At 50.7% G+C, this 26714-nt stretch overlaps 1 protein-coding gene across 1 annotated transcript; it reads right to left on the reverse strand.

Annotated features, from left to right (window-relative positions):
• Positions 1–16038: 16038 nt before the first annotated feature.
• On the reverse strand, positions 16039–25564 carry CD300A (CD300a molecule). Its single transcript, XM_023511249.1, has 6 exons — positions 25184–25564; positions 24374–24521; positions 21708–21859; positions 18834–18871; positions 18301–18408; positions 16039–16764 (listed from the first exon to the last, which is right to left on the reverse strand). The coding sequence occupies exons 1-6, from the start codon at positions 25491–25493 to the stop codon at positions 16630–16632; spliced, it is 891 nt and encodes a 296-aa protein (XP_023367017.1). The 5' UTR covers positions 25494–25564; the 3' UTR covers positions 16039–16629.
• Between the last annotated feature and the right edge of the window lie 1150 nt (positions 25565–26714).

The following is a 26714-nucleotide window of genomic DNA, read 5'->3' on the forward strand; positions in this document are numbered from 1 at the left end:
GGGCCTGGGACGTGGGTTCTTTTTCCTTTTTCTTCTTCTTCTTTTTAATTGTGGTTAAAAAACAAAGCAAAGCAAAAACACGCAACGTAACATCTGCCCTCTTAACAAACTTACAAGTGTGCCTCAGAATTCTGTTAATTAGATGCCCCTGTTGTACAGCGGCTATCTGGACGTTTCTCATCTTGCATGACCAAAACCCACGCCCACTGAATAGCGGCTCCCCGGCCCCCACCCTGGCCCTCACTACTGGACCTCTTTCCTCTGTGAGTCCGACCACTCCGTGTAAGTGGCAGCATGCGGGGTCTGTTCTTCTGGGACTGGCTTGTTTCACTTAGCATAAGGTCCTCGAGACCCACCCATGTTGTAGAACACGGCAGGGTTTCCTTCTTTTTAAAGCGGAATAATATTCCATCGCAAGGTAAAGGAAACGTGGTATAGAACACGATGGACGGCTATTCAGCCACAAAGTAAGAAAGAAATTCTGTCATTTGCAGCAACGCAGACGGACCTGGGGGACGTTATGTTAAGTAAAGCAGGCTCAGCAACAGGGATCGCATCTTTCGCTTCTACGTGAGAGCTACGGGAGTTGGCCTCCCAGGAGAGGTAGCGCAGGTGTTGTGTTGCGAGAGGTGGAAGGGGAATAAGGAACAGATACGAAAGTGCTGAGGGGGAGTGCATTCTAGCGTTCCATAGCACCCTGGGGACTGTCGTGAACCACAACTTACCACACACTTTCAAGTAGTAGGAAGAGAGGATTGTGAATGTTCTCAACACAAAGGAAAGATCCATGTCTGAGGTGATCGATAGCCCAGTTACCCTGTTTGATCATCATACCTTGTATACATGTATTGAAATCTCACACTGTACCCGTGTGTACAATTGTTATGTCAATTAAAAATGATAATTAAGGCTTGACGCCTGTAGCCCAGTGGTTACGGTGCCAGCCACACACATCCAGGCTGGTGGGTTTGAACCCAGCCCAGGCCAGCTAAACAACAATGACAACTGCAACAAAAAAATAGCCAGGCGTCATGGTGAGCACCTGTAGTTCCAGCTGCTCAGGAGGCTGAGGCAAGAGAATCGCTTAAGCCCAAGAATTTGAGGTTGCTGTGAGCTGTGATGCCACAGCACTCTACCAAAGGTGACATAGTGAGACTCTGTCTCAAATAAATAAATAAATAATAATAATAATGAAGGCCATGCAAGGTGTCTTACATCTATAATGCTCGCATTCTGAGAGGCCAAGTTGCCTTCCTTTATCTCAGGAGTTCGAGACCAGCCTGAACAAGAGCGAGACCTCATCTCTACTAAAAATAGAAAAATTAGCCAGGTGTGGTGGTGGGTGCCTCTAGTCCCAACTGCTTGGGAGGCTGAGGCAGGAGGATCACTTGAACCCAGAAATTTGAGGTTGCTGTGAGCTAGATTGATGCCATAGCACTCTAGCCTAGGCAACAGAGTAAGACTCTGTTTCAAAAAATAATTAATTAATTTGGGGAATGCTCCAACCAAATATTACATTGTGTGTATCTACTACATTTTTTTATCCATTCCTATATTTATGAAGATTTAGGTTGTCTCCACCCCTTGGCGATCAAGGAGAATGCTGTGATGAACGTGGGGGTGCAAATATCCCTTGGCAATCTTATTTTTAATTCCTTTAGATAAGATATCCAGAAGCGGGACTCCTGATCATATGGTAGCTCTATCTTTAGTTTCTCAAATAGTTTAGCTATAGTTTTTTCTGTAATGGCCATATCATTTTACACTCCCACCAACAGTGCCCAAAGTTCCCAATTTCTCCCCATTCTCACCAGCATTTGTTGTTTGCCATTGTTGGCGTTTTGGGATGTGTGTGTAACAGCTATCCCAGAAGGTGTGAGGTGGTAGCTCCCTGTGGTTTCAATCTGCGTTTCCCTGCTGCGTAGTGATGCTGCTGAGCATCTTTTCATACATTTATTGGCCATTTGAACATTTTCTTTAAAGAACTGGGTAGTCAAGTCCTTTGCTCATTTTTAATCAGGCTGCTCAGTACTTTTCTTACTAAGTTTTAGGAGTTCTTTCTACATATTCTAGATATAATTCCTTATTAGCTATATGATTTACAAATATTTTCTCCCATCCTGAGATTTGCCTTTTTATTCTACCAGTCGTCTCTCTTGGTGCACAATGTTCAGATTGTCAACCAGTCCCATTTGTCTATTTGTTGTTATTGTTAACTGGGGGCATCATGGCCCAGAAATCCTGGCCAAATCCAGGATTTGGAGCTTGTGCCTTCTGTTATGGTCTAAGAGCTTTGTGGTTTTAGGTCTCACCTTCAGGTCTTTGGTCTATTTGAGTTAATTTTGTGTATGGTGTTAGGTAAGGATCTAACTTCACTCCCTTGCATGTGGCTATCCAGTTTTTGTTTTTTATTTTATTTTTAATTTTTGGCTATCCAGTTTTTAAATTATTATTTTAAAAAATCCATTTCCCTTTGCTCACAGGTCGGTAGTCTCTAGTCCACTATTCTACTGACACGGTGGACCCTTTACCTATTCTGGCCTCACAGGGTGCCTCCAATCCAGCTCCCCACTTTGAAAAGTCTATTGGTCTCTAAGTTCATCCCCATACACCTCCCCAGCCTCCCTGGAAGGGCATTTGTCTCCAGGCAGCCACAGCTTCCTCTCTGGTTTCACTGCTGAGTGCTTGTTTGGGGCTTTTGTTGGTTTGTCTGGTCTCTGGGGATGTCCTCGGGGTTGGATGGTGCAAGTTCCTTCCTGCTCACTGCTCATTATCTCAGTATTTTCTTCATTCTAAGGCTGGTTCGCCTCCTAGAAGTAGGTGACAGGTGGGATCACACCCAGACACAAGAGTTTCTCAGGAGGAAAGCCAAGAAGGGTCCAGAGCCCCTCTGTGGCATCTCCCTGATGCTGGTCTGTCTGTTTCAGACCCAGGTGACCACTCTTTTGTTAATCACTGACAAGGTGATTGGGGCCACCTTGCTGCCGGGACCATCTTTGCTTGATTTGCATGGGGAAGGGTGGCCCTATCCCTAACCCTAACCCTAATCCTGCCCTGATAGTGGCTCTATCTTGGAGTGGAAGTTGGGTAGGAAGTGATCCAAACAGCAGCTACGGAAGCCTCACCGGGCCTCTCTGCTCCCTGCCTCCCTCGTGTCTTCCTGGGTCCCTGTGCCTTAGTCCATGTGAGCACAACAAGCTCCTGCTCTCATTCCCTTTCCTGAGGCCAGAGGTTCTCTGTAGGCTACAGCCATGGGACAAGGGAGACCGGGGCTTTCCTCCAGGCTGATGCGTCCACGCTCTCTTAACACAGCTCTGAGTGTTGTCTGCCTCCATGACGTCTTCCAATATTTGAAATGAAGACCTGGCCAGAAAGGTGGGAGGGAGGTGGATGACTGAGACCCACAGACGCAATCTGGGCTAAAGATGGAAGAAATTGGGAACAAGCATTGGGACCAATGTGGTGGCCACCAGCCACATGTGGCTCTTGAGCACATGAGTATGTGGCCAGTCTGTGTCGAGATGTGCGGAAGTGCCAAGGGCACACTAGGTTTTGAAGACTCACAAAAATTGTCTTTATCTGCATTACCATTGAAATGATATTATTTTGAGTGTGTTGGGTTAAGTCAAATATACAACTAAAATTAATTTTACATTTTTAGAGGCTTTTTAAAATGTGGCTGCTAGAAAATTTAGAATGACACATGTGGCTCCCGTCATCTTCCCATCAGAGGTGTGGGGCTGCTGTCCGTGTGGGATGGGGATTAACTGCCTTTTGTACATCAGGTGGGACAGGAGCTGGGGGGATCACAAGACTTCCCCACACCTGCTTCTCCTGGCACTGGGGTATTAGGGTGGAAGGGCCTGTCCTGTTCTCAATGGCACAGTGACTCATCACCGAGCCTGTGTTCACTGTGAGCCAGACTCTGGGCTGGGCTCTGGGACAAAGCATCATTCCTATACTCAAAGAGCTCACATCCATAAGACATCCCCATGCCAGGGATATGTGCCACAAATGTGTAACACACAAGAAGGTGGCTGCTGAGAGGCAACAGCCAGCTGATTACAGGTTGACCAGCAGGGGCTTCAGACAGTGAATATTTCACCTGGGCTGGAAGAATTAGTGGGAGTCTCCCAGGTACAGACAGAGGGGACATGTGCACCACAAGAAAGAGCCTGGAGAGATGCAGGAGGGGGACAAGAGGGGACATATGACTCGGTGATCAGGTTGGATCCACTGCGAAAAGTAGCAAATTCCACACTGAGGAAAAGAGCGGGCGCTTCTAGGGATAAAACCAGGAGGGCTGCTGTCTCTTTTTCTAATCTTTTCTCTCCTGGGGCAACTCATTTTGGGCTTCAAAAATATTTTTTTAACTAAAAAAGTGAAAGACAACCTCAGGTTTGCACAGCTGAGCGCGTAAGGCCCCTGCTGCAGCCAGGGAGTGGACGGACACTCCCAGCCCTGAACAACTGGGAGCAGAACGACAGGCTCAGGGCAGCTGGATTCTGGCCCCGGCTCTGCTGTGACCATTTCCCTGTGGTCCCTTCTCCAGTGTCTCTGCTTCTATTCTCCTAACGTCCTGTGCATACAAGGGCAATAGACTTGATGGCTTAGAACAGACTTTTCATTGTAAATTTCTAGGACTCAGGCGCCCTCTGCATGGCAGGCACCAGTCACTGTCTGTTGGTGGTAACAAGCACGAGGGGAAAACAGCTTATCTGTTTACTTCCCCACCCCAGGGTGAGGAGACAGTTAATAAAGAGAGGCTGAATAAGGAAGGAAGAAGTGACAGAAAATGGGGGTGGCTCTGAGCTTCAGAGTAGGAGGCTGCCTCTGAGAGGACAGTTAATTTAAATATAAATTCAGCATTGGGGGATGGGCTGGGAGACCGTCTGGAAAGACACATGGTATGAACTTGGATTTTCTCTAATGAGCCGACATACCCTGGAAACCAGTAGTTCTCAACCAGGAACAAGTTTGCCCCACAACTGGCAATATCTGGAGACGATCGTGGTTGTCACATGGGCGTGGTGTGAGGGCTGCTGCTGGCATTTGCTGGGTAGAGGGATTCTGTGGAACATCTTATACTGCTCAGGATAACAGAGAACCATCCGATCCAAAATATCAGCAAAGTTAATATTGAGTTGACACATGAGTCTGCAATTCTGCTCCCAGGGATATATCCAAGAAAACTGGAAAAAAAAAATGTCCGCAAGAAAATTTGCACATAAGCCTTCATTGCAGCTCTATTCCTAGTAGCCAAAAGGCAGAAACAACCCAAATGTCCATCAGCTGATGAATGGATGAACTAAGTGTGGTCTCTCTATATAGAGGAATATTATTCAGCCATAAAAAGGAATGAAGTGCTGATCTGAGCTATGACACGGATGAAAACGTGCTAAGTGAAAGCCCTAGACCCAACAGGGCTCGTATTGCATGATCCACTCATCTACAGTGTCCAGAATGGGCAAATCCACAGACACAGAAAGCAGATCAGTGGATTCCAGGAGCCCGGGGAGGGCAGGGGGAAGGGGGGAGTGGCTGCCAGTATGTGTACGGTTTCTTTGTTGAGTGATAGAAATGTTCTGAAATAAGATAGGGGTGAGGTCACACAACTCTGTGTATCTCCAGAACCACTGGATTTAAAAGTTCAAATTTTATAGTGTGTTAATTATATCTTTTAAAAACACCTCCCCTCCTAAGAAAACTAAATACAGTATTGCTGAAGTTGAGAAGCAAAGAAGGCAATGCCAGTAGCAGAATACCAGGCAATGGGACACAAAGGAAGATGGAGGCCGGGGGGACCTCAGGGCCAGGCCGGCTGCCGGAGGAGGTGCCCCAGAGTCAGGGGCACCAGCTCAAGTCCATGCTCTTGAGCTGCCTCCCGGGTGCCTGAAATCAGAAAACTGGATGAGGGCCACAGGCATTCAGTGTCCTGGAAAGGAATGTCCGCATGGAGGCCAGGCTCTATGTTAGCGGGGGTGAGGACCAGACCCAGGTAAACTCGCTAGAGTGGTGCTCCGCCAGGGGTCTCAGCCATTGCCCTTGCACCGTTTCTTAACTCCACCCATCTCAAAAGCACTGGAGGGACTGTTCCAACCAGATGAAACCAGGTCACTATGGCCCATTTTAGGAGGTGGAGTAATCAACACAGGGACAGGTACATCCATCCATCTGCTGGGCCCAGACTCTCGTGCTGCCCAGGGGAAGTGTTCTGAACTCTTTCTGACTCCCCTCTCATGATGAATTTGAGGCTCAGGGCAGGCAGACGGGGGAGACAAGGGGAACTTACATCCTGGGTTGACAGCATTGCGTAACTTGTGTTCTCCTCATAATTTTTTGTTTGTTTTGGTTTCTGGAGATAGAGTCTGGCTCTGTTGCCCAGGCTGGCGTGCAGTGACATCAGCCTAACTCACTGCAAACTCCAACACCCAGGCGCAAGTGACCCTCCTGCCTCAGCCTCCTGAGTTTCTGGGACTGAGGTAGGCACCACCATGCGTGGCTAATTTTTCTATTGTTTGTGGAGATGGGGTCTTACTATATTGCTCAGGCTGCTCTTGAACACCTGGTCTCAATCAATCCTCTCACTTCAGCCTCCCATGGTGCTAGGATTACAGGCACGAGCCACAGTACCCAGCTGTGCCATATGTTAAAGGCTGTAGTTTCCTTTTTTTACAACATCTATCCCATCTGTCTTTCCTCACAGCTCCAGGTGGTGCCCAGGGCAGTCTCGAGCCCATTTCCCAGGTAAAGGAGATGCTGCAGGTCTCTTTAGAGTCTGGTCCAGAAACTTAGTTTGACACAAATGGCCTGGTCTTGGGCCCATCCTCCTGGGTATTTATATCTATGGGATGGTTGATGTGTGACCTGCTCTGTCCTTGCCAGCCCCACCTTTCTGTGACTCCCAGTTCAGGCTATTCTAACACTCGCTGCCTCTGTCATCAAAGAGGCTGAAACCCAGGGACTTGCTGCCTCAGGATATGTTTGAGTAGAGAGTAGATTCTTCTGAAGCCAGCTCCCTAACGCTCTGTCCCTGGGAGGGAGGAGGCTGGCAATGACAAAGCCTGAGCCCCAGCCATGTGGGCCGGGAGTTGGGTGACAGGGAGGCCAGAAGCTCTGCCCTCTGACACTTGGCTGGCCAGGTTTCATGGGGGCCCATGAGTGGACTCTGCAGGTCTATTCCTGTGGGCACATGGACTGGGGCTGTGCCCTGGAGCAGAGTGGGAAGAGGCTATGTCTCAGGCTCACGGTCCCCCAGCTGCTCATTCAGAGCCCTGAGTGACTCTGCTCGTAAGGACAGAGTCCATGCACTGAATGAGTGTAGTTCTGTGATGGGGCAGAGTATCTAACCTGAGCGGGGGGCTGCAGGCTATGAGGGAGTTGGCAATAGCCTGAGACGTCAACTAAAATGTCACAGCATCAGTGCTAGGAGTGACAGGAGGTCACGAACTAATTGGTTGAGTCCACCCAGTTCAGCTAGCTCTGATTCAAAATGCCTGAATAGGTAAACTTTATAAAAGTTTAAAAAATCAGAATGGGAATTAGTTGAAAAGACTCAAATGCAATGTCATCAGTCTAAGTCACTGCAAACTCCAACACCCAGGCTCAAGTGACCCTCCTGCCTCAGCCTTTTATGTATAGCCTTTATACATAAAATGCAAAAAGCTCTACCAAATAAAAAGACAGACGCTATTTTCTTACAGAAGAAATTTGAACAGGGAGATTTCAGAGAAAGCTCCAGTTGACATGATGCGGGTTATGGAGGTCCATCTTTCTCACTGTGAAACTCCCCCCAACACACACACACTTGAAAACACACACACACACACACACACACACTCCAAGCTCTTCCCGAGGCCCTGAGTGTCCTGCCCTGGTGTCAGTGAGGATGAAACAGCTTTATCTGTGACATGAATGAAAATGGCCCCGAAGCCCATTTCCTGGAGCTCTCTCTCTCATGTGTTGAGAATTTTATGTGAAGCTTCTTCCTGACCCCGGGGTCCTTTTGCTCAGCTGATGGCACACCAGGTTGATAATCTGACAAGTTTAGGACGCTCCTGACTCTGTCACTGACTGACGCCTGGAGCACTCAGGCAGGGATGTTTCCAATCCTATTCTGTTGCTAAGAGAGCCACAGGCCGTTTGGTCTGTTAACATTCGGCAAATGACTGTGATCTTGAATTCAGTTAGTCAAGTGTTAGGTGATTGTGGACCCTTGTAAATCAAAGCTCCTACTTTTTCCTGGTAACCCGTCAAGCCCTCTGCTCACTGGCATTCCTGAGCCATTCACTGCACACATTAACTAACCCACAGCTGCCAGCGGCTGCTTTACCTGCTAACCAGTTACGCATCCCATGGGTCCGGCCTCCATCCTTACGATTCATTCTGACCTGTTGCCATTGAAACTTGCTATTGCCGCTTGCACAAGCCAGCTGAGGCCACTCAGTCACTGGCACGTGCTGCTGGGATTGACTATTAAGAGCTGCTAGCTGTGCTCTATGCTCCAAAGGTCGTGGTGCTTTATAGAATCGTTAGCAATTACTGGGAAGAGAGAAAGAAGGGAGGAAGGAAAGAAAGGAGGGGAGGTGATTCACATATAGACTGAACATTTGGGGGGTCAAGGACTCCACTCGGTGCTTCCACACAACTCTCCTGACGATCCTGAAAGGTAGACACCGTCTTTCCCATTTTCTGCTTTCCTTCCCTGACACGTGGGAACCTGAGGTTTGCCCTCAGCCTGAGTTTTAGGAGCACGTCGTGAGTTCCACTGCTCCAGGTGGCCAGATCTGTGGGTCAAACAGGTGGTGGCCCAGCAGAATGTGGGTCAAATGGGTGGAACTCAAAGGTACTGGGAAGGGCAATAAAGGAAAGAATTGGCCGTGGAGAACTTGAGGATACCCTCAGGAGCCTGGAGAGTTCAGAGGCAACTAAACAGCATGGGGTGGGGGGAGGAGGGTGGACAGGGGCCCTTTATCCACAGGTCGCTCCAGCCAGTTCATGCCTGTAGTCCCAGCTACTCAGGAGGCTGAGGCAGGAGGATCCCTTGAGCACAGGAGTTTGAGTCCAACCTGGGCAACAGAGCAAGACTCCTGCCTCTTCAGAGCCTGGTGCTGAAGAATGCATCAGAGGGGCCCTGGTTGGTTACAAATAAGGAAACGGAGATTCACGCGGCCTTGAAAGACAGTCCCAGACCATGTGGGTGGCAAGGGCAGAGATGGGATTTAAGGCCTGTTCTGTCTAACACGAAACCATGACCAACCCCAGGTGGGGTGGCCACCCTGACCTTTGACACACTGTAGTTGGGATGGGAAAAAAATCCAAGTATCGGGAAGAGGCAATTGGGCGTGAAATGAGGAAACTCAAGGTTGGAGAGGAACTGCATTTTCTTTAGGCAGAATGACATCCGAGATGGCGGGGGAGGTTGGAAAGCTGAGAGGGAGTTTTCTATCTTTATCCCTGTTTTGAGCCCTTCCTCTTCTCAGTGGCATTGATCCAGAAAAACAAGACTTCCTTCCTCATCGGGACAACGGGTGGGTGCTAACACGACAGGCTTGGGATCCCTGGACATGTGAGTCCAGATGTGGCCACAGGGTGGCGAAGCATGGCTATACGATGTCTATGCTTTGGTCTAAGGCGGAGCCAGATTGGCAAAGCAGGAGGGCGTTTGCTCAAACGGTAAGCTTTCTGGGGTATAAAGCTTACACTGCCCTCCCCCCCACACACATGGTCTTGAGGTCATTTTCTAAACTTTGGGCAAGTCAGCCCAGAGTAAGCTTTCTAAAGACTTGGGTTAATTAAGGAGTATCTTCCACCTCTTTGGACCAGTTGTCCTTATGTTAATGATTAACAAGACATTATTTAATCCTGCAAATATTTATCATGTTCACACTCTGTACCAAGCAAGGGACTGTGTTTTTAAGGGGAACTGGACTGTAAAACCCAGATAAGGCACAACTCTGGGAGGCCTTCACAGATACCGTAAGAAAATGCACAGGAAGGGCACCTTGGAGTAGCCAGGACCTCAGAGATACTGTCAGCAGTCTGCTCCCGGATGGTTCGGGAAAAAAATGTATAGCTATCAACGGAATAACAAAAATGTGAGAGTTTCAAATTGTATATAAAACCAGCACATTGTACCCCATAATTGCAGTAATGTACGCAGCTAGGATTTAATAAAAAAAAATATGAGAGTATGTTTCATTTTTTTTTTAGACAGAGTCTCACTTTGTCGCCCTCGTAGAGTGCCTTAGCGTCACAGCTCAGAGCAACCTCAAACCCTTGGCCTTAAGCAATTCTCTTGCCTCAGCCTCCCAGGTAGCCAGGACTACAGACGCCTGCCACACAATGCCTGGCTATTTTTTTGTTATTGTTGTTTTAGCAGGTCCTGGATGGGTTTGAACCCACCAGTCCTGGTGCAAGTGGCCGGCGCCCTAACCACTGAGCTACAGGCGCCGAGCCAGTTTCACTTGATTCTTTTCTTCTTTTTTTAGGGGAACGTGTGATCTGGGAGTTTTATTCATACAACAGGATGCTTTATAGCAGTGACAAGGGATCACTTTCTCCTTTGCACAAGGGCAGCCCCAGGCCAGAGAGGCCAGGTAGTCAGTGATGGAAAATCTGAATATTGAATCCAAGACTGCGGGCAGTGCCTGTGGCTCAAAGGGGTAGGGCCCTGGTCCCATACGCTGGAGGTGGTGGGTTCAAACCCAGCCCCGGCCAAAAACTGCAAAAAAAAAAAAAGAATCCAAGACTCCTGGATTTTAGCCTCTAACAAACTTTTACTTTGAAACAATTTCAAATTTAAGGGAGACTTCTAAGGACAGTACAAAGAATTCCCATATATTCTTCATCCAGATTTACCTACTTTAAGAAACATACTTGGCTGGGTGTGGGGGCTACTTGGGAGGCTGAGGCAAGAGTTTGAGGTTGCTGTGAGCTGTAACGCCATAGCATTCTACCGAGGGTGACGTAGTAAGACTCGGTCTCAAGAAAAAAAAATCAAGTGAAATTGATTTTAGTAATATATTATATTTACTCTAATATGTCCAAATTATTAACAGTTACTAATTTGTTATTAAATTAACGGATGTAAATTTGTGTAAAATCGTGTTAAATTATCAATCAGATATTTTACATTCCTTCATTTGCTCTAAGTTGGAGACTCACAGCCCATGTCGGTTTGAACTGGCCCATTTTGAGGCCCACTCCATGCCAGCGGTGGCGAGTGGCTGCGTCTCTGGGCAGGTCCCCAGGGCAGGTTCCCTTGGCAACCCCACTGGCCCTCACCTCTTCCCCTCTGCAACCCAGGCCTCCCTTTTCTGGTCTGCGAAGTTTTCTCGTGCCCTTCACTGTTTCCTCAAATCTGTGGCCCATGCACATTTGAGAATTCCAAAGACTTGAAGGTTTGAAAACAGCAAGACCAGCCCTATTCTCCGCTTCCTGCAGTCTCACTCCTTTTCTGGTTCAATGACGACAGCGGGCAGAATCGATTAGAAGGAATCACAAGAACTGCAGAAATGTACCAGTTAGCATTTCAAAACTGTGTTTCTTTTAATTTAATTTTTAATGGTTTTTTAAAAAATTTAATTTTACTTCCTCTGTGTGTGTGTGATGGGATAGGGGAGGAGCATCGGACAGCCTTCTGATAGAGAAAGGATTCCCCGCCAGCCCCCTGTGGCTCTGCAGAAGTGATGATTTGATGATTCGGGGTTAACAGCTTCCTCTCTTTAGCTGAAGGCCTGACGATGCAGCATCTTCAGTGTCAGTTGCCTTAATGTAGGAACAACCGGCAGAGGCTGGAGTGGGGGTGTTGGTTTTGCTCTGGGCCTTGGGGGGTGAAGGGGCCGAGGAGGCAGGCTGTGGGGCAGGGCAGCACTTGACAAGGACCACATGTGTTCTCGAGTCATGTGGCTGCAGCTCTTTGCTATCATCTTATCCTCACCACAGACTATAAAGAATTACAGGCTGCTCCCCCTTTTTATAGATAACTGGAGATACGGCAACAAGTGACTCACTCTGTCCTTCAGTCCCTAAGAGGCAGGAAGGAACTCAGACCCAAAGGCGCCTCCCAAGAACCCAAGGAGATGGCTTTCCCCTGAAGAAACAGGGGGTGCAGATGGTATTGGTCCCATCCATCCTGGAATTCCCCGTCTTGGCTGCCCCTCTGCCTGGCTTATGGCTTTCTGCATTTGAGTATTCAAAGTAAGAAAATGATTGGGAAACCCTGTTCACAGGTTCTCACGGCCTGTTTTCCATCTTTGGCTGGGGGTTCAGGTGTATAGAGACCCAGGTTGTTTTGATCAGTATAAGGAGCTGGTTTTCCCATCTACCACACGCTTTCTCTGTGGGGTCTCCTTCATCATCATGCTTTAAATTCCCCTATGTGAACTAAAGGAGAATGGTTTATATAAGTTTTGAACTATGTGGCCAACCGTATACTGTGTGGCCCATCCTTGATCTTTCTGTTTTGCCATTGACCCATCTGGGTGGGGCTGTCCTCCTATTCCTCCTGCAATTTTGTAATTTAGTCTGTAGGTCCCTTGAGGACAGAGATGGAACATCTTTTTCCCTCCTGTATTCACTGCTGTAGTTAATAGCACCTATGAGTGTCCAGTGAATATTTGTTGAACTGATGAGTAGCTGGAGGAATAAGTGAATATTGCCATGATTGGAACATACTGTTGGATCGCCAAACCAGCAAACATCCTTTTCAAAATAGGAAAAGGAGCTGGGTTAGAATACTACATTGATTTAGAATGAAATATCCTGTAATTAGCAGAAACTCCACAAACAGTGACGTAAAGATGTTAGAGAAGTTTATTTGTCTCATGCCATGTGAATTTGGAGTAGGTGGCCCTGGGCTGGCTCAGGGTCCAGCAATGCCCTCAGGAAATAGGGCATTTCTCTCTGTCCCCCCCCCTTGCCATGTTAGCTTTTGTCTTCATGGTTGCAAGGTGGTGGTTGTCCCTCCAGCCATCATGTCTGTGTTCCAGGCAGAATGGAGGGCAACAATAGAGGGGCAGAAGGTTAAGCACATACTAGCCAGGTGTGCTCCTTTTAAGTGGCTTTCCTGGAGGTCTACCTGGTGGCCTGTCCTTGGATAGACCTACATCCCATGGCCAGGCCCAGCTGAAAGATGGCTAGGTGAGATATGGGGTCAGCCACACACAATGTCTGCCACAAGCAGTATCCAAATACAAAGTTATGGGTCTCTGCAGACAGACCCTTGTGCAGTGTCATCACAGAGATAAGGATGTCGAAAACAAATGACCCCAGTGCCCGCAGGGGTAGGACTCTTGTCCCTGGAGGAAAAGGACAAAGTTGGTGGGGGCCAGGACTCACAGGACACTAGGGTCTCTGCCAGAAAAGCTGCAGAAGTGAAAGCAAGGATGTAAGCAAGAGGAGAAGGCTCAGCTGACAGGGCTCTGTGGGACAGAGGAGAGCCAGAAAGTGGCCAGACTGGGGCCCAGGAGGAGTGTACGCTTAGGGCCCACGGCAGGCTGAGTGATGCTGCTACGGGGCTGGGCCCGGGGGATGCCAGCTAAACTGAGCGGAACACCAGAACTGGAGGGAAAGTCTGACAAGCTGCAGGCGATCTGCGCGTCCTGCCCCTAACCTCACCACTGGCCAGGACACCCGGCTTCTCTGGTACCCCCACCCCCACCTAGCCCAGGACACCGGGTTTGCCTGGTCCTCCCACCAGGCCTCTTCCCTTGGTGTGCCATGTGCTCTGTCCTCTGTAACAGGCACCTTTTCAGCCCCAGTCCCCACCTGGTATCACTTGTGTGGGGGGGAGGGAACTCATCCATCTCATCCTTTCCAACAGGCTGCAACCCCCTGTACCTCCAATGCTGCTGTCACAGGTGTCCGGTGGCCTCAGGGACCTCAAGGTGGAGGGATGAGGCCAACTTACACCACCCCCACCTCTTAGTTCCCATGACCACACCAACCCAAGAGCGCACACACATGACAGATGTGGCTGACAAGGTGCAGACACCTGGGTGGAGTCAGAACATCTGACAGTTACGTTAAAACTGGACCTTCCAGCTCGGCGCCTGTGGCTCAAGCGGCTAAGGTGCCAGCCACATACACCTAAGGTGGCGGGTTCGAATCCCCAGCCCAGGCCCGCCAAACACCAATGATGGCTGCAACCAAAAAATAGCCGGGCGTTGTGGCGGGCGCCTGTAGTCCCAGCTACTTGGGAAGCTGAGGCAGGAGATGCGCTTGAGCCCAGGAGTTGGAGGTTGCTGTGAGCTGTGATGCCATGGCACTCTACCCAGGGGGATAGCTTGGGGCTCTGTCTCAAAAAAAAAAAACCAAACTGGATCTTCCTTGCGATTGTCACCAGAGGCCAAGAGAAGGGATAACAAAATCCTCACGGGGCCTCCTCCGGGGCACCCTGCCCAACATGACCTCGCTCTCTTTGCCCAAGAAGCTTGTTTTCCTCACCCACCTGCCAACCACCTTGGTGTCAGGGCTGCCCCGGCACCGTGCAGGGACGTGGGTTCTGGGGATCAAGCTGTGGGCATCTTTGGGGCCCATTACTCTATTACCAATATGATAGCACTAGGGGACCCCAGTAGACACCCCAGCTGGGTTGGGACACCCCAAATTCTATCCCTTTTGTGATCTCTACTGCTGAGAGATGACAAGCCTCCTCACACTCCCTGTGACTTCCTGTGACTATTCGTACCTCCCGAGGACAGGCTGACTCTCCCAGGTGGCACTGTCTAGACTCATGCTGAATGCGGCTTTACTGCTCCAAACAGAGGAAGCCGTTCACATGGGGAGGGTGCGTGACAGAGGCTCCACCCCATGCTCCCCACCCCCCATGAGTTTCTCTCCAAGCCTAGGGCACAGAAGAAACAGGGGACCAATTGCCTTGTCATTTTAATAAACCTGGGGCCCCTGTCTGGCTTGAGAATGGAATGTCTGAGTTTTCTTTAGCTCAGATGGACTCCAGCGGGCACCTCCCCTGAGTGGGGGACAGGCAGCCTGCAGAGACGCTTCCTCACTGTCCACAGGCTGGGGGTGGGAGCAGCGCCTCCACTCCCTCTAGGCCTGACTGTGTCACGTGTCCCCCTGGCCCCAGGGCCCAGCCTGCTGCCTGGCACAGAGCAGGCCATCGTGAGTGCTGTGGAATGAATGAGTGAGAGAATGAATGCTGCCTTGGACTAGTCTGGGCAGAGAAGTAAATAAAGGAAGGGGGATGGGAGCTTCAGCCATGGAAGGGGCGTCAGCTCCCCAGGAGGCTCTTCCCTCCCCCTGCTCCTACCACAGCCAGGTGCACAGAGGCTGACTGCGTCAGGGCCTGGCCCGTGTGTCTGGTGTTTTGGCCACAGCTTGCCCACTTGCTCCTGAGAGGGATGGAGTGACACCTGCCAGTGTAGGGTTTAGGTGGATGGATGGCACCTACAGCTCCTTCAGGAGGAGGACCAGTGTCCAGCCTCTCTGACTGGTTTGGGCCGAGGCCCCAGGGCAGAGCTGAAGGTTGGCACAGGCCCTGCTGCTGACACCCAGCAACACTCCTTCCCCAAAGTGGAGGCCTTGCTGTGGACCAGCGTATGTGTGCATGTGTGTGTGTGCACACCCACGTGTTCCCCCTTCTGCATCTCAGGACGTTAGTAACAAAGGAGAGAAAGTACTGGTGGTGACTCACATGTACACACGAATAACTAAAACTCCGAAGATGACACCGCAGCAGTGTCTCTCCACCCACTGGAGGCCACTTACTTGAAGACTCTTTTGAAAGTGCTGGGAGGCCCACACCCCATGGTTTTAAAGCCATTGCTGGCTGCTACAGACTCACAACAGCCTGGGTAACTATTTGAATCAAATTTAAAATCTCCCCATAAGAAAACCCTCCATGATGGAGAGACATGTCTGTGACCATCCTCTCCCACTCACTGAGGACACTAGTCATGCTGTCCCCAACACACTGCATCTGGGAAGGCTCTCTGCACTCACCAGGTATGAAAGCCAGGAGCTTTTCTTAATGCAAGATCACAGACACACAGCAGGCGTTGTTTAAATAGCTTTTTTCTTCTCCCTCAATAAGATATTTGAAACTTTATTTATACACCTTATATTAAAAAATAAACCTATATAAGAGTCCCCAGCAACTTGCTACCAGTTCCAGAGCCATATACAAGTCTCTCATCTCTCTCGGCCTCAGTTTCCTTGTCTGTGAGATGGGAGGGCTGGGTCTTTAGTGCTCCTGTGTCCCCTGCATGAGGTCATATGCCCTCCTTTGCATTCTGTTGGTTCTTCTCGCCAGTTCTTTTGAAGCCCAAGCAGTGCCAGCCGTTCTTATGGGGCTGTGATTCACAAAGCTATTGGCAAGTGCCAGCCGATGTGAGCCATGTCTTTTTCTGGAGACACATGGCACTGGATGGAGGAGATGCCCCCTCCACACAAAGAGCCCGGATTAAAGAGGACAAAGAGGAGAGAGGAGACTGCCCCTCAGAACCCGTGCTCCTGCCTGCCCTCAGTGAAGTCAGCCTGGCTGACAGCACAAGAGGGACAGCTGCCTGTGCCACTATTGAGGACAGGAGGCTGAGGGGGACATGGGTGAAGGCTACAGGAGCCATCCCTGGGGGTCCTGGGGGCCAAAGGGAGCTCGGTGTGAAGCTAAGGCCTTGGCTTCCTTATCACACTGTACTCCGGCTCCACATCCCGGGGCCTCTGGACAGACATCCCGTTGGCTGTAGCATCCTGGTGATCAAACACCACTAAGGAATAGTGAGGATCCTCCATGGGGGCACCCTGCAGAGAGGGAGACCTGAGGCTCAGGGAGAGGTGGAGATGAACCCCAGCTTGGGGTTGGGAAGGGGGAACGCAGAAGGGGCCCTGCAGAGGCTTCTTTGCAGGACCCCCAGCTCCACCCCACTAGGCTTGGCTTCTTTCTCTCCCAAGGACTGGGCTCCACCAGGCTGTCTACCCACCCTGCCCCGACAGCACAAAGTCCCCGGGCAGCAGAGGCAGGAGGGTCCCTGGTATCCTCAGGGTTGCCTCAGCCTGGCCATTCTCCAAAGGACAAAATGAGGCCCCAGGATGGGTACTATTGGCTGGGCTCCCCTGAGATGCCTCTGTGTTTCCCTTAATGAAATGTCCTGGCGATGACGCAGCCAGGGGTCCCTTTGTGAGGACTCAATAGCCTCTGCAGAGGAGCCCTGGTGCTCTTGGTAGAGCCATGGGGTAACACGTTGGCCCTGTGGCTCTGGTTAACTTGTGCTTTGGAAACCAGTCCTGACTCACACCAGGGGGATGGAAGAAGGGTAAGACCATGCCCCTAATCTGCTAGGAGAACAGGAGTCACCAACTGAGAAAAGGCTTGGTCACCAAGTGAGAAAAGGCTGCTGCTGTCCTGCCCAGGCCTGTGCAGCTGTGTGGACATAAGCCTGTGCCATGTGAGGAGGGAGGCAGGTTAGACCATCACAGGGACCTCCAGACACTTGGCCTAGAGCCCTTGAGGGAGCAACCAGACTGTGCCGGCTGCTCAGAGGCCCTGGCTAGGTGTGAAAGCAGGACTCTGAGCCCCAGACCACCTCACCCTCATGCAGCCCAATGTCAGCAGGTTGAGCACGGGGTGTGGCCATCGGGGGACCTGGAAGTGATGGGGCTGTATCCCCTATTCCCCTGCACAGTGTGGGAACAGTGGCCTGAGGGGGAGGTGCCGGGCTGCAAATATCCTAGGGGGCTGTGCCACTTTTCCTGGGCAGACCAGCCACAATGTCACCTGCCATCCTGACACCAGCCATCCATGCATCACATAGCACATCTGAGAAAGGCTCTGTTGGCTCTCAGGCCTGGGGGAGCCTTGGAGGCCTCCCCAGACATCACCCTGCCTATTGCTTAAATCCCTCCCCAAACTCTCCAACATGCGGTCCCCAGCTTCAGTTAGGGGACCAACCACTAACAGGTGGGTCATCACCCAGGGAGGCAGCTAGTTCCACTGCTCCAATTTAAGGTGGCTGTGCTTAAGGGGTGGTCCACAGCAGGTCATGAACACAAACCTGAAAAGCAGAGTTGATACTGAGGAGATGATGAGACCAAAAAAAAAAAAAAAAAACCCAAGGAGAAATCACAGGCATACAACATGCAGTAGGCGCTTAATAAATGCTGTACTTTGTTAACTGTCGGCTCTGCTCTGACAAAAATCTACACTTACCCATCTTCCCAGTGGCCTTGTCCTGGAGAGGCACAAGGCCACCAAGCTGGCCCCTCCCTCTCTGCCCCCACCAGGAGCTGCCTCCCATAGCCCAGGGCTCTCATGCCCGGGCCGCAGGCTCTTGTGCTTACCACGGTGCTGTATTCCACTTCCACCTGCTTCGGTGGTGCCGGCTCTTCCCGCAGGGGCCACGCCAGCAGCTCCAGATTCACGTAGTGTTCCTCACTCTGCTCGGCAGCCTGGGGTGGGCGGGAGGTGCTGGGCAGGTGTCCACAGAGCTCCAGAGCCTCTGAGCCTCCCATCTTCACTCCATGTTCCCCCCTTCCTCCATGTTCCGGATGCCCAGCCTCTACTTTCCTGCCCTGCCTCCGTGCCACCCAGCCCCCCATCTGCTCTGGGCAGCATCTGAATGCTCCCAGGCCAGTCTAGCTGGAAGGACCCTCCCTCATTTCACCGTTCCAGCCCCCTGGCCAGAGCTTGAGACAATACCTGGTGATTAGATCTCCCAGGCATTGCTTCTCCTGCTCTGGGAGAGCCTCTTACTCCATCCATCTACCATTCATCCAGCACCCCCTTGGCCAATGAGACTGTCCATCTCCCCAATACCCCTCTGTTTCCCACCCACGCAGCCACCTGACCCACCTCCTGCTGTAGTTTCCCTTACCTGCCTGGGACCCTGGGACAGCTCCAAATGCTCACCAGCTAGAGACAAGAGGAGAGCAAGGAGGTGGAAACCCAGACCAAGGGTGGGGATGGGAGCCCTAGGATCCATTTATAATAGGACTTTTCCCAGGGACCTCAGCCCTGGGAACCTACCCCTTTGGGTTTGAAGCATGGTAGTAGCTTAAGGGTTGTTGAGCAAGTGAATTAGTCAATGAGTGAGTGGATAAATGAATGTATGAATGAATGAGTGAAAGATCCCAGCTGGAGGAAAGGGGCCCAAACAAAGCTGGCTCTCAGTATTTCTACTTCAAAAAATGTTCCCAGGTGGGAGAAGACTCGGGAGGAAGACTGTCACCAAAGGGACCTGCGTGTGCAGGGACCTAAAGGTGCATCAGAGTGGTGTGAGGCCCCCGGGCCTCTGCTCTGACCCCTACTCCTGGGGTCTGCCCTCCCAGGCTGGGAACCAGAGGGAAGGTGGCCTGTCAGCCTCATGGGACCATAGCTCAGGCTTACACAGCCTCTGGCTTCTGGCATCTGCTCGGTGGGGATCCTGCCTTTGATCACCGCTCTGGGTCCCCTGACCCTTTCAACCTGGAGCCAGGACCGGTGGGCAGTGGGTAATGTATACATAGCCAGATGTCCCGGTCTAGGTCCACAGCCAGCCTACTTCCCTGATGCGACAGGCAGAACCACCATCCGCCCTTAGGGAGCCCCCAGAGTCAAAGGGGAGCAGCCCACAGTTTGGGGCACAATGCCATGCATCTTGCTGAGCCATCAGCTGACTCAGAACACACAACCAGGTGCTCTGGGTGTGAAGCATTCTGCTTCTGGATGCTGTGTGCAGGCTCCATACCACCCTCTGTCCCCTCCCCCAGGACAGATGTTCTGACGGGAAGGTGGAATAGAGCTGGTGGGACTCAGAAGGAAGGAGGTGGAAGTGAGATTTGGGGGCAGCCAGTCACATAGAAAGCTCCCTGAAGGCAACACCTAGTTTGTCCTGGTCACACTGGTGTCCCCAGGGCCAGCATAGCTCTGGCACACAGTGGGGGCTCAGGATAGCTTTGTGTATGAAGCAATGAGTGACAAGAGTGGCTTGGGGAGTGGGTGTGATGAGGCAGGCAGGTGGCAGGCTGAGGGGCAGCCCCAGCCACTGTCAGGAGAGGTTCTCCTGTGGGGATTGGAGGGAGAGGCAGGGTCAGGGTGCTAGCACAAAAGCCGTCCTCCTGTCACCGAGGACCATTTAAAAGTGGTCTATTTACCGTTTAAAGTGTAATCTGCACATACATTTAATAGCAGAGGAAATGTTCACTACGCTAAGTGCAAAAATATAGTTTTAAAAAAGAATTCATAATTGAAGTAAATTCATTACGAAATCTTAAGTGCATAGATAAAGAAAAAAGTCTGGAAGGACATACCCCAAAGGCCATGGGTGGGGAATTCATTTCCTTTTTTGAGTTTTACTCATTTTTCAAATTTTCTACAATAATCATAAGTTCTTTTTTTTTTAGGGGGAGGAGGCTCTTGAGGAGCGAGAGCCTTTCTAGGTGAAAGGGCACCAAGCAGCCAGAGGGAAGGTCCCATGTGGCCAGTGACGTCCCTATGGGTCTGTATTTTAGGAGAAGGTTACCAGAAAAGGACGCAGTGGAGCAGATGGGAACAGGAAGTGGTTTCCTTTCCACGTGTCCTGCACAGACGCGCTGAGGCTGGGACCCTGGGGGAGGGCGTGGGGGACAGTGTGGAGCAGTGTCCCCGTCCATACCCAACAGCTTGTCCTGAGCTGGGGGACAGAGCTGCCCTTTGTCTTCCCACCTCAATCTCATGGCAGCCCTGAAAGGCTTCAGCAGATGCAGGTTCCCCTGAGAATCCTTGGCTCACTTGGAATCACCAGCTCTTGGGACAGGGAGGAAACTTAAGGCTCAGGCTTCATCTCAGGCAAATCCTTCCTGGGAAAGCCTAGGGCCTCCAGCCAGTAACAAGAAGGGCCCCTCCTCCACGGGTTGCCCTGTTCTTTCACTTATTCAATTCACTTATCAGTGATTTATTTGAACACCTGCTGAGTGCCAGAGTACAGGTTCTCTCTAATCTGTGCTCACTCGGAGGAGGGCAGCTGGACTTGAGAATGCCCGGAGCTCCCTGGGGTGCCCATCATGGCTGGAGATAGTAAATAATACATTAATTTGACAATTAATGATGGAGAACCTTCTCGAGTCAGGGTCCCTGACCTGAAGGAACACACGGGCTGGTGGGAAGGAAGGCAGGGAAGCAGGAGGTGACAATCTGGTTCTAAAATGGTCATGACAGGACAGGTTCAGGGGTTACAAGCAGGAGGGCCCAAACCACTCTATGGGGACACGGAAAAGGTCCCAAGGAAATGAAGGATATCTGAAGGCAGCCTTTGGATTCCAGCAGGATGAGCCAGGGAGGGAGGGCAGGGGACACTGCAGGCACCCAGCACAAACCCAGGAGAGACTGAGTTTGTGGCTCTTGTCAGAATACAAAGAGAAGTAAGAAGCTGCGTTCCGGGACCCAAGACAGGGGGAGAGAGGAGGGCAGGGCCAGATCATTGTGGTGGGGAGGGGGGGATTGACTGTCCCACAGAGCCCATTTGAGGGTATGGGAGGCCGTGCATGGGCTTTAGACAGAAGAGGGCCACTGCTTCACAGGGCCACCACGCCCGGGCCCCTCAGTGGAAAAACCTTGCTCTGGGGAGCCACCTCCCACAACCTGTAACCACCCCACCCCACCCCCCAGGGACACTGCCTCCCAGACACGTGGTTGGAGGATAAGCCCTCGACATCCATTCTGAGGACCTAGGACCCGGCCTTTCGGAGGAGAGAGGCTGTGGTCAGGCAGAGAGGCTCGGGGAGCTACTCACCTCTGACTGGCTTCTGAAACTTCCTCCATAATATCAGCGAGGTCCCCACCAACAGGAGCAGTAAGATCACCAGGAAGGAGAGCAGCAGGGCAAGCCTAGAGGGAGGCCGGAGGTGTGGGATGGAGGCAGGGGTGTGGGTGACCGTGCCTTCCCTGAATTTTTAAAGAGATAGTTAAGGTCAGACTTTTAAAAAGGAGACAGTATAAAACCTCCTTTCAACACACCCCACTTACACAGCCCCTAGCCTTCCCCCCGATACTTGCATGCAATGTACTTAAGAAGCTTCCAGAGGGTTCTTTATTCGTATACAGACAAATATGAATGTACATTATTTCCCTTCTTTTTTTGCACAAAGGAGGCATAGTATAAACACTAGTCTGGGTTTACTTAACAATACAGCTTGGAGATCTTTCCTGGTCACTATACAGAGAAGCCCGGCATTCTTTTCCGTGGGTGCATAGTATCAATTACATGGATAGACCGCAATTTATTGAGCTCTTCCCTCTGAATGGGTATTTCCCCCCAAACACCAATCTTTTGCAATTGCAAACATTGCTGCAATAAATTGCCTCACAGCTTCACCATTTCCCACTTGGACAAGCAGCCGCAGGTCAGCTGTGACACCGACACAGCCAGGCTTCAGGCCCCCTAAAACCTGAACACTTTTACACTGTTAGTGGGATTGCAAACTAATACAGCCCTTTTGGAAAGATGTAGCATTCTCAAAGAGCTCAAAGTAGACCTTCAACTGGACCCTGCAATCTCATTATTAGACATTTACCCATAAGAAAAAAATCATTTTACCATACGGACATTTGCCCTAGAATGTTTATCACAGCTCAGTTCACAATCACCAAGACGTGGAAACAACACAAGAGCCCATCAACCCATGAATGGATAATAAACGGCGGTATATGCATGGAATACTACGTAGCTATAAAAAAGGTGGAGACGTTACATCTTTTGTATTAACCTGAATGGAGGTGAAAAACATTCTCCTTAGTAAAGTATCACAAGAACGGAAAGGCAATCATCCAATGTACTCAATACTGATATGAAACCATTAGATGAACAACTACACGCCCGCACTAGAGAAAAACACAATTAAATCCAAGTTGGGGGAGAGGAAGGCGGGGATTCTGTAGGCTATCACCTAATGGGCGCAACTACAACTTGGACTTTACCGAACAAATGCAAACAACGTAACCTAATCATTTATACCCGTACGTTAACCTAAAACCAACACAAAACAAAACAGATTTGCCAGCCATGTATATCCATGGGGTCAACTTCTGGATTTGGCATATTTGTCTGATATTACGAGTGTGACTCTGGGTTGGCAGACAGAACCCTCTGGAAGGGCTTCCGAAGTATTGGATGGTAAAGACCCAGGTCAGCCTTTGTCCCGGTTTCCTGGGAGGAAGGCTCTAAATCCTTGGTATTTTCAAAATAATAGGAGTGTATTTGTTGTTCACGGATGACACTTGAATTTTGCTAACAGGTGAGCTAACCATACGAGCTGGTTGCCTGAAACACCAACCATGTAATTACAGGTTCGGGGCTCTGAGTCGGCCCCACCTCCAGGAGAAGGAGAGAGGATGGAGGTAGAATCCGTGGCGTGGGCAATGATCAGTCAATCTTGCCTGTGTAATGAAACCCCACTAGACACAAAGCTTGGAGGAGCTTCCTGGTTGGCAAACACACTGATGTCCTGGGGGGCGGTGCTCCATGATTCCACCCGGAGAGGGCATGGAAGCTATTGGGTACCCTCCCAGGCCTCATTTGATGTGTCTCTTCATTGGCTGGTCCTGGTCTGTAGGCTTCAGTATAAAACTGTGACTATAGGGATCATGCTTTCTGGAATCCTAAACCTAGCAAATTACTGACCCAAAGGCATCCTGGGAACCCCCTAATTTGTAGCCAGTTGGTGAGAATTGCTGTGGCCTGGGGATCCCTAAAGTCTGGCCGACATCTGAAGGAGGATGGTCTTGTGGAGGTCAGGGCCCTTATCCTGTGGTGTCCACGCTGACTTCAGGTCAGTAGCACCAGGACTACATTGCCGTGCCCCAGTTGGTGTGAGAAGACGGGGCCTGTGAATCCCAGAAATGGTTCATAACTGCATACATTTTTGTGGAGAGAAAGTCTATAGATGGTGTCAGATTCTCTGAGGGGTTGGTGACCCCTCCCCCTCAATTCAGAGGGGAGAACACAAGTCTTTGTATTGGAAGCCCAGCCCTGCCTCTCATGGCGCCCTGACTGGGCAGGTTGCTTAACCTCTCTGAGCCTTGGTTTCCTCGTCTATAAAGTAAGGATGAGAACAGGGCAGGATTGCAGTGAGGGGCACATAAGATGACTCATGTGAAGATTAAGCACATGCCTGGTGGGATATCACCAGCTCTCACTAACTACCACCTTCCATCCACCCATCGCCCCTAACTTCTCCCTGGCCTGAGGCTTCTCTCAAACACTAGGGCAAGCCCAGCATGGCCTCAGCAATCCACACCAGGATGTGCAGGCTCTGGCTTCCAACCTTGGGGCCTGGGGCAAAGGGGGCCTAAGGGCCCAGCAAGAGTGTGACTCTCATCTCCCACTGGAGCACAAGGCTAGGCACCCTCCTCTGGAAGCCTTCTGAGGACAAGGCCCACCTCCACGTCACAGAACCTTACCATGGGCTCTGCTTGGAGTCTTCCTGGATGCTTGCGCTGTGAGTGGCACTCACTGCACACAAGGTTGTAGACGGCACAGTTGGGTCTTCACTTGTGGCTGTTGAGGTCTGGGCTGTAGTGATTCTTGTTGGCACCACTGGTATTGATGCTGGTGGCAAAACCACAGATCAGACCCAGAGATCTCCCCTCAGATTCTCCCCCTAAATGCTAATGCCTTTATGATTTGAATAACTCAAAATGTTCACTCAGGAAGGAGGCTGGATGGAGGACCCTGGACCAAAGTCACTCCAGGACTCTTTTCACCCAGTGAGCATTTTCAAGCAGGACACAGGCTCTGAGTCCGTCCTGCTGTGAGGGTCAGGGCACTCCTGAAACTCCTAAGTCCCCTCCCTATACCCAGTCTTGTCCCCTCCTGCCATAGCCACATGCCGCAGAGAAACCAGTCTAAACCACACATCTGACTGTCCTCCGTTAAGTTCCCAGCAGGCAGCCCCTTTACCACCAGCCCTGATCAGAGCCCCCTCCCCATGTGGCTCACTGTTTCCTGTGGGGTCCAGCCACAGGTGCCGTCCTCTTCCTGGCATGCTCTGCTCTCTCAGCTTCCCCATCTCACCCCCGAGCACCTTCCATCTGCCAACGCTGGGCAGAGATGCCAGCTGCTCTGGGTACCTCCCTGTCTCTCTCTCTCTCTCTCTCTCACACACACACACACATACACAGTCTGCTCCATGTCTGATCTGATTCCTGCTCCTGCTATTCCAACCTGAGCCTCTGCAGGTAGCCCTGGTGCTGACTGAAGGAGGGGCTCACCTGGGGACACGGACACCTTAACCTTGAAGTTAGGATCAAACATTCCGGGTATGTTGATACCACACCAGTATGTGCCTGTATCCGTCACTGTGAGGTGCTCCATGGTCACTGTGAAGGTCAGGTTTGCAGGGTTGTCCCTGATGAATACTCGGTTGATCCTCCTTTCTCTGTCTGGTATTTGTGTCTCCACAATCTTGTCACATGGTAAAAGTGATACAATTTTTTTTCTGCACCAGTATTTCTGTGCATCCCTGTAGTCCTCCTCGTACTGACACTGCACACTCAGGGAGCCCCCCACGGTGCCCGTCATGGTGTCAGGGCCCGTCAGAGAGCAACAGCCTGGAAAACATAAGCCTGAGTCTGGCTCAACCCCAGATGGGCCCGGCTTAGGGGCACTCTTCTGGGAGAGTCACCTCCTCCAGAGGTTCCCCCGCTCTGCATCAGCTGCCCTGGCCCAGAGCCCCCCACTCCTTCACTTTCCATCACTGTTCTGGTCATCACACCTTGGGCATCTCCCCTCTGCTCTGCCATCCCCGAGGTTTTTGTTTTTGAGACAGAATCTCATGCTGTCTCCCAGGATAGAGTGCTGTGGCATCCTAGTTCACAGCAACCTCAAACTCTTGGGCTCAAGTGATCCTCTAGCCTCAGCCTCCTGAGTAACTGGGACTGCCGGTGTTTGCCACGCCTGGCTAGTTTTTTCTATTTTAGTAGAGATGGGGTCAGTCTCTTGTTCAGGTGGCCGCAAACTCCTGAACTCAGGCAATCCACCCTCTTTGGCCTCCTAGATTGCTGGGATTAAAGGTATGAGCCACCTTGCTCAACCTGACCCCTTAGGTTTTGATTACAGCAAGCCCTTCCTTTAAACACCGATATTACCCCTCTCTCACCAGCCAGGGCCTTCCTACTTCCAAACCTATGACGACCATAAGAATTCACCCCTAAGTACCTGCTCTCCCAGGAGGGCTACCTGGCCCTGGACATCTCAGGACAGGGAGGACATCTCTCATAGTGGCTTGGCCGGCACTAGGGCTGCCAAACCATTTTGACAAGATGCTGGACACTCCTGATCCAGCGTGTGGGTCAAAATGGATTTACAAATGCAGAAGGCTCTCCAGCGACAGCCTTCATTTTATGTTGTGTCTTTCCTTAATTTGCCCAGCCCTTGTAGACTTAATTTTCAATAAAGCTCATTTGTTTTTTAGAGACAGGGTCTTGCTGTGATGTCCAGGGTGGTCTCCAACTCCTGGTCTCAAGCCACCCTCCTGCCTCGGCTTCCCAAAGTGCTAAGATTATAGTGATAAGCCACCATGACAGGCCAAGAAGCTTATTTTTATTTCTAAGATTTGTGTAATTCTGTGATCAGGCCCCATATAGGTGGGGGATGATGGTGCAGTGGGCGGGGAGGGCTTGCTCTCTTTTCTTAGGGCTAGAACTCTTGAATTTTACTTACCTTTTCACATTCTTAAATCCCCTCACTTGAGACTTTGGGACAACTCAAATGCAAGCCCTAGGAGGGTAGGGGTCTCTTTCT

Source organism: Otolemur garnettii, unplaced genomic scaffold, assembly GCF_000181295.1.
Source record: "Otolemur garnettii isolate 467f Iridium unplaced genomic scaffold, OtoGar3 scaffold00018, whole genome shotgun sequence".
NCBI classification, from domain to species: Eukaryota; Metazoa; Chordata; class Mammalia; order Primates; family Galagidae; genus Otolemur; species Otolemur garnettii.